This window comes from Leucoraja erinacea, chromosome 42, assembly GCF_028641065.1.
Source record: "Leucoraja erinacea ecotype New England chromosome 42, Leri_hhj_1, whole genome shotgun sequence".
Classification (NCBI taxonomy): domain Eukaryota; kingdom Metazoa; phylum Chordata; class Chondrichthyes; order Rajiformes; family Rajidae; genus Leucoraja; species Leucoraja erinaceus.
This window is the reverse complement of record NC_073418.1, coordinates 1,706,328-1,725,081: the sequence shown is the minus strand read 5'-3', so window position 1 is coordinate 1,725,081 and position 18,754 is coordinate 1,706,328. Positions and strand designations below refer to the sequence as shown.

Below are 18,754 nucleotides of genomic sequence, written 5' to 3'. Positions count from 1 at the left end.
CATTTGAGGGCACTAATCCAGCGCTATGTCAACGTTCTAAACCAGCGCGTTCCACATGAACCCACTAGAAAGCCGATTTAAATGGGCATTTATTTACAGCAATTGAACACTAAATTCCTTCCATTTGGCCTATAAATTAATGTAAATTAGATATAAAAATCATGTTATATTGTGAATCATTTGTGAATAATCTTTGGACACTTAGGCTATTTAAAAATGTTAATCTTTTCTTAAGAAATGGGCTTTTGATTATCCAAGATCACAGCTTTTTTGTAATGTCCATTGAAAATCAATAGGGAACAAGATGCTAATTTCCGAGTATGAAAATGGTCATAACTTTTTTAATACTTGAGATTTTAAATCTCAAAATTTTGTAACATTGCTAATTGTAGCTAATGGAACTTAATTGATAACAACGTTTGACACATGCAATCTATCAGACATATTCGCCTTTTACTAATTTTATCTTGGTTCCGTTCCTTAGATCGTATAAGGAACCCGTGAAAAGCTTTGCTAAAATACACTCAAGCTAAGACAGAAGAACAAATGAATATTGTAGATGTGCAATTAACAACTCACGACGTGGATGACAAATGTAGGCAAAGATGAGGACGGTTTGCAGATGTTCAGATTTGATGCGCATAAAACATATACGATCATACTACTTTACTCCTGCATTTGATACCTCACGTCTTACAGGCATATATAAGCAAATATAATCATCAGACTAAATATATAATCAGTTTGCAATTGACATTGATTTGTTTAATAATTTATGCAGGGTTACTCACGAGTTGAACCGCCTGTAAATCAAAACAGGAAACCTCTATTATTTCTAAAGGCATTTTAAATATATCATCGAATTAATCCCGTGTTATACAAAAATATCAATCTAGAATACATCGTAAAGCTTCATTTTTAAATAATAATTTACTGTGCATGCAGGCGCTTTAAGTTATTATTTTAGTGAAAAACCGAAGCGACAGTCCCATCTGAATGATGTTTCAGCGCAATTCTTGCCGATACCGTATTCACATGTAATTGTGGGATTAAAGGCTTCACGTGCTCAATTTAATAGTGTTGTTAAAACAACGAGCAACATTCTGTGCCGGAGCATCTCGAACTAGCCGCTGCCTGAGGTCTTACCTTCCACACCCGTTTCACGATATGAGAAGATTCCGATCTTGCGAGTCCGCCCTATCTTCCCCTTGCATAGCCATGATAGGCGTTATAAACTCTGTGATATTTACGTGCCGCGAAACGATTTTTAAAGATCTGGTGTCGGGGACATATTTGGATATTCAACATAGGTCTTCGACATTAAACGGAATATTGGAAGCCAAGATGTTAAGCGAGGGATATTTAAATAAGTGGCGACAATTAAATACTGGATGAAAGGAAGAACGACCAAAATGAATAGACCTTTAGTTGACTGAGTTGTCAATCCCTTCGAGTGTATTGGGCACGCATCTTAACCTTTATAGACTGAAATCTGAGAAGCGGCATTCGAAATGCATGGACCTGCTTTCCCCAGCGCTTCTATGTAATTGATACCATCTTATTGATAATATCAGTCATTCATTTTCTATCTGGCTATGAACCTGACGAGTGCAAAGCAGCGTGTTTTCTCCCACCAGACGTTGACTAAGGCATAAGACGATATTCGCATCGTGGGTACTAAAATGGCCCAAATAATTCCGCATAAAGTCCAGAGAAGCTTGATGCTATTTATGTTCGCTGCATCAACTTTCCGGGAATTGAGGGCAGACCCTACACTGAGAAAGGCCGGGATCTCACAGCGCGGACGCGTGAAGTCACATCAACCGAACTGCATTGTTGGAAAACAATGAGAACCATTCAGGATTAATGAATGCGAAATGTGTTTGAAAGGCTTGATGTATTCAGCACAGTAAGATAAATAATAATGTTAAATGAAAAATAGTCTAAGTGTATTAAAACTGGACATAAATCTGTAATATATTACTTGAGTCCCTTGTTCCAGATTTGCCAGCAGCTTCGTTCTCTAAAACACAATAATGTTAAGATGTACGCTCATAAATCAGTAAAATAAAAGAGTACATAACAAACAGATAAATAATTAGATGAAGGCTGACAAATCCCCAGGGCCTGATGGTCTGCATCCCAGGGTACTTAGGGAAGTGGCTCTAGAAATCGTGGATGCATTGGTGATCATGTTCCAATGTTCTATCGACTCAGGATCAGTTCCTGTGGATTGGAGGGTAGCTAATGTTATCCCACTTTTCAAGAAAGGCGGGTGAGAGAAAGCAGGGAATTATAGACCCGTTAACTGGTAACGGTGGTGCGGAAGATGCTCGAGTCAATTATAAACGACGAAATAGCCACACATTTAGATGGCAGTAACATGATCGGTTAAATTTAGAGATGCATCATGGAAGCAGGTTCTTCGGCCCGACAAAGCTGCCCCGATCATCGCACACAATTCTCACTAGTTCTATATTAATCCAGTATCGGATCCGCTCTCTATACACCACCCAAAAACACCCGCGCGTCTTCTGGATGTTGGGGGATGCTAAAGTGCTTGAAGGAAATTCGCGCGGTAACAGAGAGAACATGCAAACTGCCGCAGACAATAGCCTGAGCTACCCGCGAACCCGGGTTCTGGCGCCGTGAGCCTGCCGCCCTACCAACTGCGCTGCCCTTTTATTGTTTGCGGCTCATAAACGATTCCATACATTACCACAACAGTTACCAATTTTTCATGGGTTATAAGCAGTTGTCGGATCGCTGCGTTGTTTCTTAATCCTTTGATTTTTGAAACGGTTGGATGCCTCTGTGGAATAAACAAGAGTGTGCGGCCGTGTTGTTCAAATAGAGATATTTAAAGCTGTATACGCATACCTAACCTGGAAACTTTATTCTTCAAATCTGAAAACATACAATACAAGTGATGAAAAATATGTCCAAAGAGGCTGAATTAATTATTTGAACATATAGAAAATTAATTGTAACTGAATTAGACACATCATTAGTGCCACGGAAGGGATACAATAGACAGGCGCTGATAAATTCGAAAATATCGTTATTGTGGAATATAAAAAATGGCCTTGATGGATCTAAAAATGCTACAATAAATACTCTACGTGCAACGGAGCGGAAAACACATTTCACAGATAGGAGCGGAACAAATTAAAGCATATTAAACTATGGTAAAAAGTTTTGATAGCCATTTGAAGTTTGTAAATATTCTCGTAATGAAGAGAGACTTGTGCTCCATACTAGGTTATAAAACAACACTATTTCAGTTTTCCCCATCTCAAGCTTGAGTGAAACTGATTCAACGCGTTAATTGTATGGGAAACAATGTGTAATTTCCAACTAACAGTAGTTCTGTTTGCGCGACATTAACTTTGTCGGGCTATTTTTCTAATTAAATAGCGTTTCCACGAATTGGACGCATTATGGTGCAATGTTACCAAAGGAAGCGTTACCACGCTTGAAGTTCTTGTGACTTTATTCCATATGATATGGGATGGGTAATGGTATTTTCGGAACTATTTTTGCAGAGACGTGGTTGCAGATATTGGATATCAGGGCTGCATTTGCTTGGTCTCTATGTGGTGAACGAACCAGCTGTGCATTTGATGCAGAACTGTAGAATATAATATATATATATTTATTAGCAAGATTAGCAAGTTTGTTGATGATACAAAAGTTAGTGGTTTTGCAGATAGTGAAGATGGCTGTGAACGATTGCAGCAGGATCTGGATCGATTGGCCAGGTGGGTGGAGGAATGGGTTATGGAATTTAACGCAGAGAAATGTGAGGTGTTGCGCTTTGGGACGTCGAACCTACACAGTAAATGGTAGACATCTGTGTGGTGTTGTAGAGCAGAGGGACCTCGGAGTACAAGTGCATGTTTCCATGGAGGTCGAGTCGCAGGTAGATAAGGTGGTCAAAAGGCTTTTGACATTTTGTCCATCAGTCAGAGTATTGAGTATAGACGTTGGGAGGTCATGTTGCAGGTGTATAAGACGTTGGTGAGACCGCATTCAGAATATTATGTTCAGTTATGGGCACCATGTTATATGAAACATATTGTCAAGCTTGAAAGGGTTCAGAAGAGATTTACGAGAATGTTGCCAGGCCTAGAGGGTGTGAGCTATGTGGAGAGGTTGCGCTGACTGGGTTTCTATTCCATGGAGTGTAGGAGGATGAGGGAGATCTTATAGGAGTATACACAATCATGAGAGGAATAGACCGGGTAGATGCACATAGTATTTTACCAAGAGTAAGGGAATCGAGGACCCGAGGACACAGGTTCAAAGTAAAGTTGAAAAGATTTAATAGGAATCCGAGAGGTAGCTTTTTCCACACAGGGTGTATGGAACGAGCTGTCAGAGTAGGTAGTTGACGCTTGGACTATCACATCGTTTTAGGACCAGTTGGACAGGTACATGGAGAAGACAGGTTTAGACGGTTATGGACCAAGCGCAGGCAAGTGGGCCAACGTTCGCCGTTGTGGGCGAGTTGGGCCGAAGTCATAGAATATATAACTCTATGTTAACACCGAATGGAATATAATAAAATAAAATGAAAAAAATATTAAGGAGTTAACATTGGAAACAGACTATTTGAATCAGGATCCTTTACATTTGACTTGACAAACTGTACGCATTTATCAGTAGAATATTATTTCTAGATTCTGTAAGCCCATTGCCAAATTTGTGTGGGAATGTCCAGTCGGCTCCGCAGTTCAGGGTAACTGATCATAACTTCAAGAAATTATTTCTGGCTAGCAGGTCCATTGAGGGACTACTTTTGGATAGTTACTTGAAAGTTAGAGAAAACAGCGCGCTCATGTTAGACGAAAGCGGATGCACAACGGTTTCCCTGCTATTGAACGAAGAAGCAATAACATACCTCGTATATTCTTATTAGCTTGCATGACAATATAATCTCAAAATATTCAATGTTATTGATATTTAACATTTGAAATCCCTCTGTTTTCTTCAAGACGAGGGCAACACAATGCCTGATCTTTGTAATGGTGGTTCAAACATGATCAGGTTAAATCATTTGTTGCTGCGTTCGTAAACTCAAGAGGTTGGAATAAATAGTCAAATCTTCAGTATTCAATATTCAGTATTTACTTTAAATCATATTAACTGAGTACTCACATACACAGATGAAACGAAAAAAAATGTTTCTCAATCAGTTCCCATCAGTGCGGTTAATGAAAACAGAATCAATACATATAGCTTTAAACATTAAAATTACCATATCTGAAATAGGCCTAAAATTTGAAATATAAACAGACATTCAGACCGAACAGTGGCTTTGCTTTGACAGGTGCCTAGATGTCAAAGTATGGGCGAGGTTAGATGTGTTGGTGTATGATATATGGGGAGGGGACACAGTCCGTTAACCAGTCTTATTGCCTGGTTATGTTTCGACTAAAGAAGAATGCAAATATGATGATTAACATATGATAACATACTAAAGAATTTAACGTAGATTACCTCGTATTTCCTTTAATCTGTCAACTGAAAACCAAACACAAATAGATTAGGGCACATAAATACAATATTGGGAAATTATAAAGCTATATGATATTTGTTAATATGAGCAATTTGAATTTTGATCGATGTTGCAAAAGCCGTGATCCCGAGTCAATTATTTCTAAGAAAGATTATCCCAACAACATACAGATTTGTGATAGGTAACCTATTGTCAATTTAACACAAAATAATCACTTTTTAAAATCATATATCACAGCGATGCCTTGCGCTGACGCACGAAGAATCAACGTATCCTATTTTTGCCATTCACAGTGAAAGTATTGATTTATTCTCATAGGCAAGCATTTCCTTAGGAGGATGTTGCCACGACTAGAGGGTCTGGGCTATGGGGAGAGGTTGAGTAGGTTGGGACTCTATTCCCTGTAGTGTAGAAGGATGAGGGGCGATCTTACAGAAGTGTATACGGTCATGAGAGGAATAGATCGGGTAAATGCACAGAGTCCCTTGCCCAGAGTAGGTGAATCGAGGACCAAGGGACATTGGTTTAAGATGAAGGGGAAAGATTTAGTAGAAATCTGAGGGGTACCTTTTCACACAAAGGGTGTTGGGTGAATGGAACAAGCTGTCAGAAGTGGCAGTTGAGGCAGCGACTATCCCAAAGTTTCAGAAACAGTTAGAAATATATATATGGATAGGACAAGTTTGGAGGGATATGGGCCAAGCGCGGCCAGGTGGGACAACTGTTGCTGGGACATGTTGGCCGCTGTGGGAAAGTTGAGCCGAATGGCCTGTTTCCACGCTGTATCACTCTATGACTCTTTGTTGAACCAATAACTCTCCCGATTTAAAAGGATTGTTGAATTGAATGAATTACCCAGTTCAACCCGGAGTCCATCTGCCTCTATAATATGAAAAGATGAAACATAATTATTTGGTGCTCTTGAACAGCCAGCCAAATACACATTAATGAAACCACCATTTAGAACAAGGTTCTAAGTTAATTACGTTTAAGGATCCAAATATACGCTGCCGAATTCATATTTACAAATACTTTTAGCGAAGTTATAGACAATAGACAATAGACAATAGGTGCAGGAGGAGGCCATTGGGTCCTTCGAGCCAGCACCGTCATTCAATGTGATCATGCCTGATCGTCCCCAATCAGTATCCCGTTCCTCTCTTCTCCCCATATCCCCTGACCGCTGTTTTAAATCCTATCTAGCTCTCTCTAGAAAGCATCCGGAGAACCCGCCTCCACAGCCCTCTGAGGCAGATAATTCCACAGACTCGCCACTCTCTGTGAGAAAAAGTGTTTTCTCGTATAAGGTTAGAAATATGATTCTTAACGAGTAAAATCAACTTTTTTTTGATAAAGGAAAATAAATTCTGATCGCTGGCTGGACGTGAAATAATAATGGTTTACAATAGAACTGACGTCCAACGCATCCACTGGCAATCAGGGATGAATTGTCCAGCTGTTAAAAGCTAATGATTTTAAACTGAAATTATAAACATTGGTACAGATTTGTAAAATATGTGGCGATTGTAACCAAAATACTATCTAATCTGTTGAGTTGGTGGAATTTAAACGACCATCGCGCTAATTGAATTTTGACGCACAGCAATTGTACGCATACCTTTCGGTTCAGAGAACTCCTTCTCGAGTTAAACACAGAATGCAGTTACAAAGGAAACCAGTTACAAAGGAAATGTGCAACAGTTTTCAAGGAGGAGCTTTTCACGAATAAAAACAATTTTCAATGCCGCGATTCAAATGTGCAACGAATTTTCTGAAGGACAAGCAGGATCATTGAATGATGCTTCCCAAAACAATATTTGTCAGACTATGGCTTTCCCCGCATGACATTCCCCGAGACTAGAAAACGAATTTGATAACTCTTATGTTCAAGATAAAAATGATCAAAAATCACTTTGTTAACGGCAAATTAGTCCTCTTTGAAGTACCAGACTCAAGGCAAATTCTCGTCGGGGGCGACACAGTGACGCATTGACTGCCTGCAGACCTGGGTTCCCAAATTGCTACAGCTGCACGGACATATTTGATGGTCACATTTCTTCAGAAAACGTATCCCTCCAAACTACACGTGATAGTTATAATGTACGCACACATGGTCTCCAAACTAATATCGATGTTATCCCCGAAGTTTAATGGCATGAAAAGCGATGTGTATAGGTAACTGTCTGAAAGCAATAAAGAGTTGTTTTATCTCCGGATTATAAATTGGATCCGATATTTAATTTCACACCGGATTCGCAAATTTATATCATTTTTGCTGGGTTTGAGAGGGAGCTGAAACGGATACATTTTTGAAGGTAACATCTTCCCACGTCCTTAGGTCGGCCATTATCTTTCAAAGATTTTCACATATACAACACATCGTGGTCAAATTAGCAGAAGTAATAATTTGTTGATAATTAAGTTAGAACTCAGTTGATTAATCTTAATAACCACAAAACTCCTTCAGAATTTCTTACCGGTGCCGATGTCTCGTTTTTGAACTTTTGTGCTCACTGATAGAAAACAAAATGAAATCAATCCATGAAATCCATATGAAAATAGAATGGCGAAATATTGACTGCATATTTATTCCATTTACAGGTTGCTCTCCGAGTTTCTAGAAAACTCAGAATGTCATCATACACTTGTTTTCACGACAATCAAATAATGTAAATGCCAATCTGAATCTTAAGGAGAATTCTGTCGCGTATCGATGGTCGGGACAGAAATGTATAACCGTGCATGAGGTTATTTGTCCCACTGAATTAATGTCGGAGCTTGCAAGTATAATCCATTGGTAGGTACACAAAAATGCTGGAGAAACTCAGCGGGTACAGCAGCATCTATGGAGCGAAGGAAATAAGCAACGTTTCGGGCCGAAACCCTTCTTCAAACCAGTCTGAAGAAGGGTTTGGGCCCGAAACATTGCATATTTCCTTCGCTCCATAGATGCTGCTGCACACGCTGAATTTCTTCGGCGTTTTTGTGTACCTTCGATTTTCCAGCATCAGCAGTTCCTTCTTAAACACAAGTATAATGTATTCTCGACATCGAACTACGCTGCCGATTTATTGTTCCTTTCATATCGTCATTTACTTCGCTTTACAAACCCAGCGTTGTAACTTCCTCATCGGAAGTGCATTCCCAGCGTACTCACTCGCTCCAAAGAAAGACATTGTTTGATCCAATTGTGACGTTCAGATTGCAAATCTATGTGTGCCGGCACTTCGCCACTACGCTAGTAGAGTCATTACATCGCTGGATATCTACGTTTAAAAGCAGGGAACATCGTTGCTCATCGCTAATATCCAGCAAGAAATATATGTTAATGCACATAGAAAAGGAAAAAAAAAAAACAAATTTAAAGAAATCGAACCGAGATCACGATACTTTTAGGATTTAAGCAAACTTTGCTCTAATTTGATCGATGTTGTGATCTCCCATCAGCCTCCTTTCGTGTTAACTTCCACACTGTAATGCCCCTGTCCCACCTAGGAAACCTGAACGGAAACATCTGGAGACTTTGCGCCCCGCTCTCGGAGGTTCCCGGAGCTTTTTGTCAGTCTCCCTAACTGCTTCCACTACTTGCAACCTCCGGCAACCACCTGCAACCTCCGCGAACCGCACGGAAACCTAGGGTAGGGCGCAAAGTCTCCAGAGGGTGTCGTTCAGGTTTCCTAAGTGGGACAGGGGCATAAGGAAGATAATACAAAATAAAGGATTGTATAGTAATGTAGGAACCCCTCTTGAACGACCACTATGAAAGATATTTACGAAGGAACTGCAGATGCTGGAAAATCGAAGGTAGACAAAAATGCTGGAGAAACTCAGCGGGTGAGGCAGCATCTACGGAGCGAAGGAAATAGGCAACGTTTCGGGACGAAACCCTCCTTCAGACTGAAAGCTATGGTTTAGCGTACCTGAACCTAAATAAGGACGAATACTTCAGTGCAACATGATGGGGTGATGTTTATTGTGACGACAATTCTTGCCGGGCTCAGGTTTTAATTAATTGCAACTGGTGTTCTCACCTGCTCTTTGAGTACGCTTCATTCTATCCAACTCTGAAACCACAGGATAAAATGTTAACATGCATGCTACCAGCAGAACCGTATCCAAATCACATATGCGTGTCAGCTATGGTTTAAAGTGGTGTGCTCTAACTAGGTCTCATAAAAAATGACGGTGATAATGCAAAGCACCTTCAAGTATTCTCTTTGGTAACGAGGGCGTCGGAAAATAGTTCAGTATAAAACCTTAGCTAGTTTTAGCTAAGTATAGTTGAGGCTTTATTGATAGATCTGCTGCATCGCAATCCAGGCGATCACCGTGCAATGCTGACACCTGTGCGGAGATTACATCGTCTTCAGGTGACTGATAGGGTTTACCTGCATCTTCCGAATCTCTTCCGAATTTCTAAGACGTGGTAGTGTCATTAACCTCTGTAGATTGCGCTGGCGTGTAGCTGACAGATATAAGCTGTTAGGTGGGTGAAGGTCTGCGGTTAAAAATAAGTGGTTGCGCGATTAAGAGATGATGTGATTTCCTTTCGGCCACGACCTCAGCGCTCTTATCCTGAAAGGGCAGCGTGAACACGTGTCCTGAATATTTAAGTCAGTGTTCAGGAAATACTCGATAAGCAAAAATTATTACAGGTAGACAGACAAGGATTTCGTGCTGTAATCAGTTCATTTATATTCTTCTTGAATGACTGATTGGGCTGGATATAATCTGCACCTAGTCTGACGTTATTCTGCTCTTTATCCCAGTGCATGTATCTAGTCTGTACATGAAGTGCGTTGTGCCAGTATTTTCAGGCTACCTCGTAACCCTTCAGATTTATAGTCATAGTTATATATATATAATTATAGTTTTATAGATAAAACGGAAACGTGTTAAACATTCTGCAGCCACCGACAGACAAGCGATTAACGATAATTTTCTTGATACTGAAAAAAATATTGAAATATGTCTCTTCATTTCAAACTGAGGTAATGGAGGATATAGGATCCAACGTCACCTCGAATGCAATATTATATACAATGATATTTTCTAGAAAGGCAGATTCCTCGATCGCATATCTCTCCATCGGGATCAACAGCACGATGATCTACCAAACCGGATACATCGATCCCATTTGCGCGGTATCAGTTCATATCGTGAGCAAAGTTGACTTGATTATTTATAGAGTGCTAAAGCAAACAGTAAAAAGCTAAAAAAAATGGATTCGCATAACATCACATTAAACTTTTCGGTGTTGTCTAATTTTATGACGTTTTGCAATGAAAATAATCCAGATTAGTGAAAATTAAAAACAAGTATCTTATAACCATATAACCATATAGCAATTACAGCATGGAAAACAGGCCATCTCGGCCCTTCAAGTCCATGCCGAACACTTATTTTCCCCTAGCCCCATCTACCCGCAATCAGACCATAACCCTCCATTCCTTTCCCATCCATATACCTATCCAATTTTTTTAATGATAAAAGAGAACCTGTCTCCACCACTTCCACTGGAAGCTCATTCCACACAGCTACCACTCTCTGAATAAAGACGTTCCCCCTCATGTCACCCCTAAACTTCTGTCCCTTAATTCTCAAGTCATGTCCTCTTGTTCGAATCTTCCCTACTCTCAGTGGGAAAAGCTTATCCACGTCAACTCTGTCTATCCTTCTCATCATTTTAAAGACCTTTATCAAGTCCCCCCTTAACCCTCTGAGCTCCATGTTTCAATTCGGCTAAAGCAGAATTGAAACATGCATAGTTGAAAAAATATACAGTGAATAATATATACCTGCTTCCCTTTCATTAAGTTGGACTTCTGTTAACGAAACATGAAATTGAATTATTATTAGAATAGACTTAAAAATAACGGGGAAAAGGCGACAGACACACTTGGATCTAAATATCTTATGTCAGTCAACGTTATATATTATAATGTGGTATGGAAATAGGTTGATTGGAACATAATACATTATGCGCTGTTTTATAAAATTGGAGTTAGCACTGTTATATCCCATACCTGCCATTGTTGCGTTGCGTTGGAAAAGTAGTATTTCTGAAACAATGGGAATATATTCTGTCATTCAAAGTGTGGTTCAATTCAAAAATATCTCCCTGCAATTGAAACATATAAATAGTAATTTTCCATGTGATCAGAAAATGTGCCGTGTGTTATTTCTGTGTTCACGCATGGGAAGTATGAAGCCCTTAGCAAATGGCTACGGTGTCCTCATTTGCAATTAGGGGGGTTTGACATTTTCAAAAACAATTTGGAAATTTGACGGAAATAGCTGCATACCACTTCAATCCCGCCAGTACAGTAATGGAGTAATGCCCCTGTCCCACTTAGGAAACCTGAACGGAAACCTCTGGAGCCTTTGCGCCCCACCCAAGGTTCCCGTGCGGTTCCCGGGGGTTGCAGGTGGTTGCCGGGGGTGGCAGGTAGTGGAAGCAGGTAGGGAGACTGACAAAAACCTCCGGGAACCGCACATAAACCTTGGGTGGGGCACAAATTATCTAGATGTTTCCGTTCAGGTTTCCTAAGTGGACAGGGCCTTTAATATGCCGTGTGTTATTTCTGTGTTCATGCTTGGGAAGTATTAAGCCCTTAGCAAATGGTTACGATGTCCTCATTTGCAATTAGAGGGTTTTGAAATGTTGAAAAACAATTTGGGAATTTGACGGAATTAGCTGCATTGCATTTCAATACCGCCAGTACGGTATTGGAGCAACTCACTAGCTCTTAGTCTTCTGTCGATCTTTGGTTAACGGTGGTTTGTTTTAGTTTTTGCAAGAATCCTAGCAGGCTATTCGTCCTTTTGCTTCTAATTTAAACATCCACCGACAACAATCGGAAGAAGCACCTAGCATTGGCACAAGCATTTATCTCAGACACAGCACGTGACGTTGCAAAGTTCTACGTAAAACATTTGGGAACTGATATCGAATGTAGATGAACATCTCACAAACTAGGTAGAAAACAAACGTGACGTTGTGATCTTCATCATTGATAGGTAATGACTTTTGTCGTATTTGCTAAGGCATGGCTTCTCGCACAATAGGCCAGGGCTACGATACATTGTAGCGTTAGTAGAAGTGTTGGCGACATTGACATTGACTTTGCACTAATTGATGGCTTAGTATGTAATGTCAAAGATGGGGAGGTGGACGTCTTTACCATCCATAAGGAACTCGATTTGTAAAAAAAAAATAACGCACGGAGGGGGCATAAAAGTTAATTGATTCACCTGGTATCTAGGGATTACTATGGATATTACAGAGACTGACCATTATCTACTAAAGCTTGTTGGATGGAGCGATCGCGCCACCAGTCTGGGGGGCTGTAAATGTAAAACTCCCGTCTTCAGAAACCGCACAATGCCCCCCCCCCCCAAGAATATAGTTGGATAGTTAAAAAAAACACATTGATTCAGGTTAAGACCGGCTTGTGAAAAAATGCTCACATATTGGCAGATTCCATTTCTTGAGGAGCATTCTCGAACAAAACGATGTTGCTTATATACCCTAATGCCCCTGTCCCACTTAGGAAACCTGAACCGAAACCTTTGGAGACTTTGCGCCCCACCCAAGGTTTCCGTGCGGTTCCCGGACGTTGCAGGTGGTTGCCGGAGGTTGCTGGTAGTGGAAGCAGGTAGGAGACTGACAAAAACCTCCGAAAATAAGGAACCAATAATTGCAGAAACAGGGAACTGCGGATGTTGATTTTCCAAAGATGACACAAAGTGTTGGCATACCTCGGCGGGCCCGCAGTATCTCCGGAGAACGTGGATTCGTAGACGCAAAATGATGAAGTAACTCAGCGGGGCAGGTAGCATCTCTGGAGAAAAGGTATAGGTGATGTTTCGGGTCGAGACCCGCATTTCGATTTAACCCAGCATCTGCAGTTCTTTCCTGAACATGGATTGGTGATGTGTCGGGCCTGGACCGTTCTGCGGATGACTGAAGTCAACCTGCTACCACTACTGAAGATATACTTTTCTTGAATATAGGCCGATGCCTTCTTTAAAAGAGAACGAATTAGTGGCGAATATATTTTCGAAAACGTACCGCTGTCTTTATCTTTTAACATTTTGTCTGCGAATTGAAATACAAACATTTGAGATATATTTTCCTTACTCCTGGTACATCATCGTGAATTATGTGATCTCGTAACTACCGACATTTAAGCTGAGGGAGAACGTTATATGAGAACGTAAATCTGTGGTTATCCACTTTGGTGGCAAGAACAGGAAGACAGATTACCATCTAAATGGTATCAAGTTTGGAAATGGGGAAGTACAACGGGATCTAGGGTCCTTGTCCACCTGTCAATGACGGTAAGCATGCGGGTACAGCAGGCAGAGAATAATGCGAATGGCATGTTGGATTTCATAACAAGAGGAGTTGAGTAGAGGAGCAAAGAGGCCCTTTGCAATGGTATAGGGCCCTGGTGAGACCACATCTGGAGTATTGTGTGTTGTTTTGGTCTCCTAATTTTAGGAAGGAAGTTCTTGCTATTGAGGGAGTGCAAGTAGGTTTACAAGGTTAATTCCCGGAATGGCGGGATTGTCATGTGTTGAGAGAATGGAGCGGCTGGGCTTGTACACTCTGGAGTTTAGAAGGTACGAGAGGGTATCTTATTGGAACATATAATATTATTAAGGGTTTGGACACGCTAGAGCAGGAAACATGTTCTCTATGTTGGGGGAGTCCCGAACCAGCGGCAACGGTTTAAGAATATGGGGTAAGCCATTTAGAACAGAATGGAGGAAACACTTTTTCCCACAGAGAGTTGTGAGTCTGTGGAATTCTCGGCCTCAGAGGGCGGTGGAGGCCGGTTCTCTGGATACTTTTAAGAGAGAGCTAGATGGGGCTCTTAAAGATAGCGGATTCAGGCTATATGGGATAAGGCAGGAACGGGGTACTGATTGGGAATGATCAGCCATGATCCCATTGAATGGCGGTGCTGGCTCACCGGCCGAATGGCCTACTCGTGCACCTATTGTCTATTGTGATGAGTGCACAGCCCAGCGTAAAATTACTCACCCATCGCTGCAACACTTCGCTTAGTACTTTCCAATTCTGATGAAGGAAATATATTTTATCTGTTATTTGATTTTTTCATTTGTATTAAATGCGATTTATGTCTGCCTATAATTTGGAGTAATAATCCATTGCACGGATTTTTTTTAATGGCACTTCAGGGTGAAAGCCGACTACCCCCATTTGCCCAAATAATTCCACGGCAATTTTCTCCACCTGGATGTTACAACGGAGTTGTAAATTATGTTATATATTCGACAAACCGTGTGTAAGGAAGCTTTTTCGTGTGAATTCCACACCAGCCACAGTAAGTGAAGATCAACTTTCAATTTTCGAGTATTGGCTCACACTGGATTTGATGAGGAAAATAGAATTATTTGACGCTTCTCTCTTAATCGTTCCCAAATGCAATGCTGTGAGACTATTCCCATTATTGATTATGCACCAGTGGCTTTTGCATCATCACAGGAATCCAGAGGCCCAACAAATAATCCAAAACTGTATGTAAGTCACACCGACCCATCTGTTTAAATATACGGATCAGCCGCTGGCGTGTGCTGCCAGTGTTCATTTTAGGAAATAGCTGAAAAGTCCTTTTTAAGATATCTAAATAAATATGAATATCCTCACCGTGTCCTTTTTTTCTGAGTTGTGCTTCTACCAGATAGTATGAAGTGAAATCAGACATTTGTTCGCAAAGTGAACATGTACAAATGTGAGTTAACAATTGAAGGAATACAACGGCAGTAGATTGGGAGATATTATCAGATTGCACCTATTCCTTATATATTTTTCAACCGCGGTGCTAATATTATACCACGTGGAAGGTAAAATGAAGTAAAAGCGAAGAGAAACGCTTTATATTCTGTCCATATCAACAAAAAAATGTTAATTGTTTACAGACTATGGCAACGCGTTGAAAATAAATAATAGTGAGATGTGACTACACACATCTCTCATTTTTCCTCTATATTTTAAATACCTGCAACGAATAATGTAAGGAAATCTCCCTATTGCTCTTCCCCTTTCTTATATAGTTTCCCCTCCGTCGCCACATTATAATCTAATAATAATACTCGACAAGTACATTTATTTCCACCTGCAGAGAATCGTATCACTACTACCGTGCGATTCTAATATATTCCCGGGCAATAACATTTAAGACGTTAATGATTTCAGAATTGGATTAATACCTATAATACCATGAGACACGGAGGAATAATTTAGTAAGATGTACAATTAACTTTTAATATCTGTTTTCTATCACGAAATGACATCATGCTCACCTAAATTTTCAACGTTTTTCTTATTGTCTGGAATTAAGCACATCAGAATCGGTCGAAAATTGCATTTTTGTACGAGAACAAAGTAAGTGTTTTCCTAATAGAACCATAGACACATAGAAAATAGGTGCAGGAGTAGGCCATTCGGCCCTTCGAGCCTGCACCGCCATTCAATATGATCATGGCTGATCATCCAACTCAGTATCCCGTACCTGCCTTCTCTCCATACCCCATCATCCCTTTAGGGAGGGTGCAGGAGTCACTTAAAATTACAGAAATCAACATTGGGTGACATGCTGCCCAAACGAAATATGAGTTGTGGCCTCACTCTAACAGTGGAGTAATGCCCCTGTCCCACTTAGGAAACCTGAACGGAAACCTCTGGACTTTGAGCCGCACCCAAGGTTTGGTTGCTGTGGGCCTAAAGCTGAGCCGGGAACGCAGACGACGCGACGGATCCGGACTGTAAATTGACGATGTAGAGGCGAGGGTCAGCGGAGTTGCCGACATAGGCCCACGGAGGCTGAAGTAAAGTAGATAGATTTGAAACAGTATAATTGATAAATATTTATGTATTGTCAAATTACCAAAATTATGCCGTTTATACCTTTCTCGGTTATCAGCTTTGACTATATGTACCGACGGTACAAAACAGGATGTAAAATGCAATTCGCCAAATTACACAACATTGAGCCTAATAACCGAAATTTGAGGACGTCCATCCGTTAAAAATTGATTTTCTGCATTGGACGGAAACTGGACGGAAATCCATGCTAAAGATGTGGAAACGGAAGCCATTAAAGATACGAAGAGCGTGTGAGGTGATTTGGACATAGGTAGGAAGGGATTGGCTCAGGGGGGATAGGATGAGGTCGAAGTATGTGGAAATTAATTCGGTGGGACATGAATAAGCAGAAACATGGGTCTGTCAGGACAGTTCTGTTTGCAGAATTTGGGGAGAAGGTAAAATTGGGCCTGCAGGGCTGGGGAACGATAAGGTTGGAGGTTTTAGGGGCAGAGACCCGGAAGTAATAAAATCAGAAATGGTGTGTGATGTTAAAATTGTACAAGGCATTGGTGAGACCAAATCTGGAGTATGGGGTACAATTTTGGTCGCCAAATTATAGGAAGGATGTCAACAAAATAGAGAGAGTACAGAGGAGATTTACTAGAATGTTGCCTGGGTTTCAACAACTAAGTTACAGAGATAGGTTGAATAAGTTAGGTCTTTATTCTCTGGAGCGCAGAAGGTTAAGGGGGGACCTGATAGAGGTCTTTAAAATGATGAGAGGGATAGACAGAGTTGATGTGGACAAGCTTTTCCCTTTGAGAATAGGGAAGATTCAAACAAGAGGACATGACTTCAGAATTAAGGGACAGAAGTTTAGGGGTAATATGAGGGGGAACTTCTTTACGCAGAGAGTGGTGGCGGTGTGGAATGAGCTCCCAGTGGAAGTGGTGGAGGCAGGTTCATTGGTATCATTTAAAAATAAATTGGATAGGCATATGGATGGGAAGGGAATGGAGGGTTATGGTACGAGTGCAGGCAGGTGGGACTAAGGGGAAAAAAATTGTTCGGCATGGACTTGTAGGGCCGAGATGGCCTGTTTCCGTGCTGTAATTGTTATATGGTTATATGGTTAAATGGTTATATGGTTAAGGTCTGCTGTTCATCTGTGCCCAAGGACGGTTTCACTTTGCTTTCGCTTGCAAGTCAACGGAGTTGATAAAAAGTGAGGATTTTGGTTCCAAATTATATAAATAAATAGGTGTGCTGAATGTTTTTCCTTGTTTACCCCAATACATTCTTTGGACAAAAGACAAAGGACATTTATTTGTCACGCACACCAATTGGTGTAGCGAAATTTGTCTTGCCATGCATGCAGCACACAGAAAAAGATAATACCCAACATTAAAGAATTGAACAATAAACATAAAAAAACATCCCCCACAATGGTTCCCAATATGAGGGAAGGCACAAAGTCCAGTCCCCATCCCCTTGTCCACCCATAGTCGGACCTATTGAGGCCTCCGCAATCGCTGCTACGTGGGCGGATGTTACAGGCCCTTCTGCGCCGGGTGATGGTGCTCCGGCGTCGGGAGAAGGCCGGAGATATAGGGCTGTGCTATATTATTTTACAGACAGAAGAAGGCTTATAAATATTGAATTCTTAAATTTCGTCCTCTGTGAATAAGAACATTCATTTCAGTTGATGTGTTACAACACGCATGTATTACTGCGAAATCTCTGTGCATTTCCGTAAAGATCGGGATCATCTATTATCTTATAGTATATCGCAATTACCTTTAGCTTCTCGGATCTTTGTGACTAAAAACATACAGAGGTTATGAAACATTAATGTTTTGTCATGAAACTATTAAATATCCGAAACTTCGCAACGCCAGAGAGTGTGGTTGTTTTTTTCCCCTTTAGATTCGGAGCTCAGTTGTTTCAAGCTAACGCGTTTTTAGAAAAAAAAAGTTAACAGAAAATGTTTCATTATTGAAAAAATGGCAACAGTCCAGTGGCTAGATGTACTCCCCCAAATTCTTCTGCGTAATCTCTACCCAGCAACTTTCATAACCATACCTTTCAACCTTTGAACATGTACAATTTAGGGCTTTTTTAGCTATAGAAACATTTGCCTTGCGACTGCTGGTTTGCAAGAAGAAAGAGGAAAATTAGTTTTACGAGCGCAAATTACGGAATCGCTTGCACTGATTTATGGCTCTCACTAAACGAGAGCCGCTGTAAAGGGCCTGTCCCACGAGCATGCGACCTGCATGCGGCGAGCGCGACCGAACCGGAAGGGGGGGGGGGGGGGGGGGGGGGGGCGCGGAGGTCGAGTGACCCCCGTACAGGGCCGGTCCCACCAGCCTGCATGATGCTGCGTGGGGCGT

At 41.0% G+C, this 18,754-nt stretch overlaps 1 protein-coding gene across 1 annotated transcript in view; it reads right to left on the bottom strand.

Annotated features, from left to right (window-relative positions):
* Nucleotides 1-1,952: 1,952 nt before the first annotated feature.
* LOC129714820 (early endosome antigen 1-like) overlaps nt 1,953-18,754 on the bottom strand; it is a 55,558-nt gene continuing 38,756 nt past the window's right edge. The window contains exons 35-47 of the mRNA XM_055664662.1: nt 18,159-18,182; nt 15,857-15,883; nt 15,201-15,227; nt 14,574-14,609; nt 13,596-13,622; nt 11,548-11,583; nt 11,320-11,346; nt 9,553-9,585; nt 7,999-8,034; nt 6,377-6,403; nt 5,503-5,526; nt 2,881-2,907; nt 1,953-2,023 (exon numbers count right to left, since the gene is read on the bottom strand). Of these exons, the coding sequence (XP_055520637.1) occupies nt 1,953-2,023; nt 2,881-2,907; nt 5,503-5,526; nt 6,377-6,403; nt 7,999-8,034; nt 9,553-9,585; nt 11,320-11,346; nt 11,548-11,583; nt 13,596-13,622; nt 14,574-14,609; nt 15,201-15,227; nt 15,857-15,883; nt 18,159-18,182 (422 nt within the window). The remainder of the gene's footprint in view (nt 2,024-2,880; nt 2,908-5,502; nt 5,527-6,376; nt 6,404-7,998; nt 8,035-9,552; nt 9,586-11,319; nt 11,347-11,547; nt 11,584-13,595; nt 13,623-14,573; nt 14,610-15,200; nt 15,228-15,856; nt 15,884-18,158; nt 18,183-18,754) is intronic.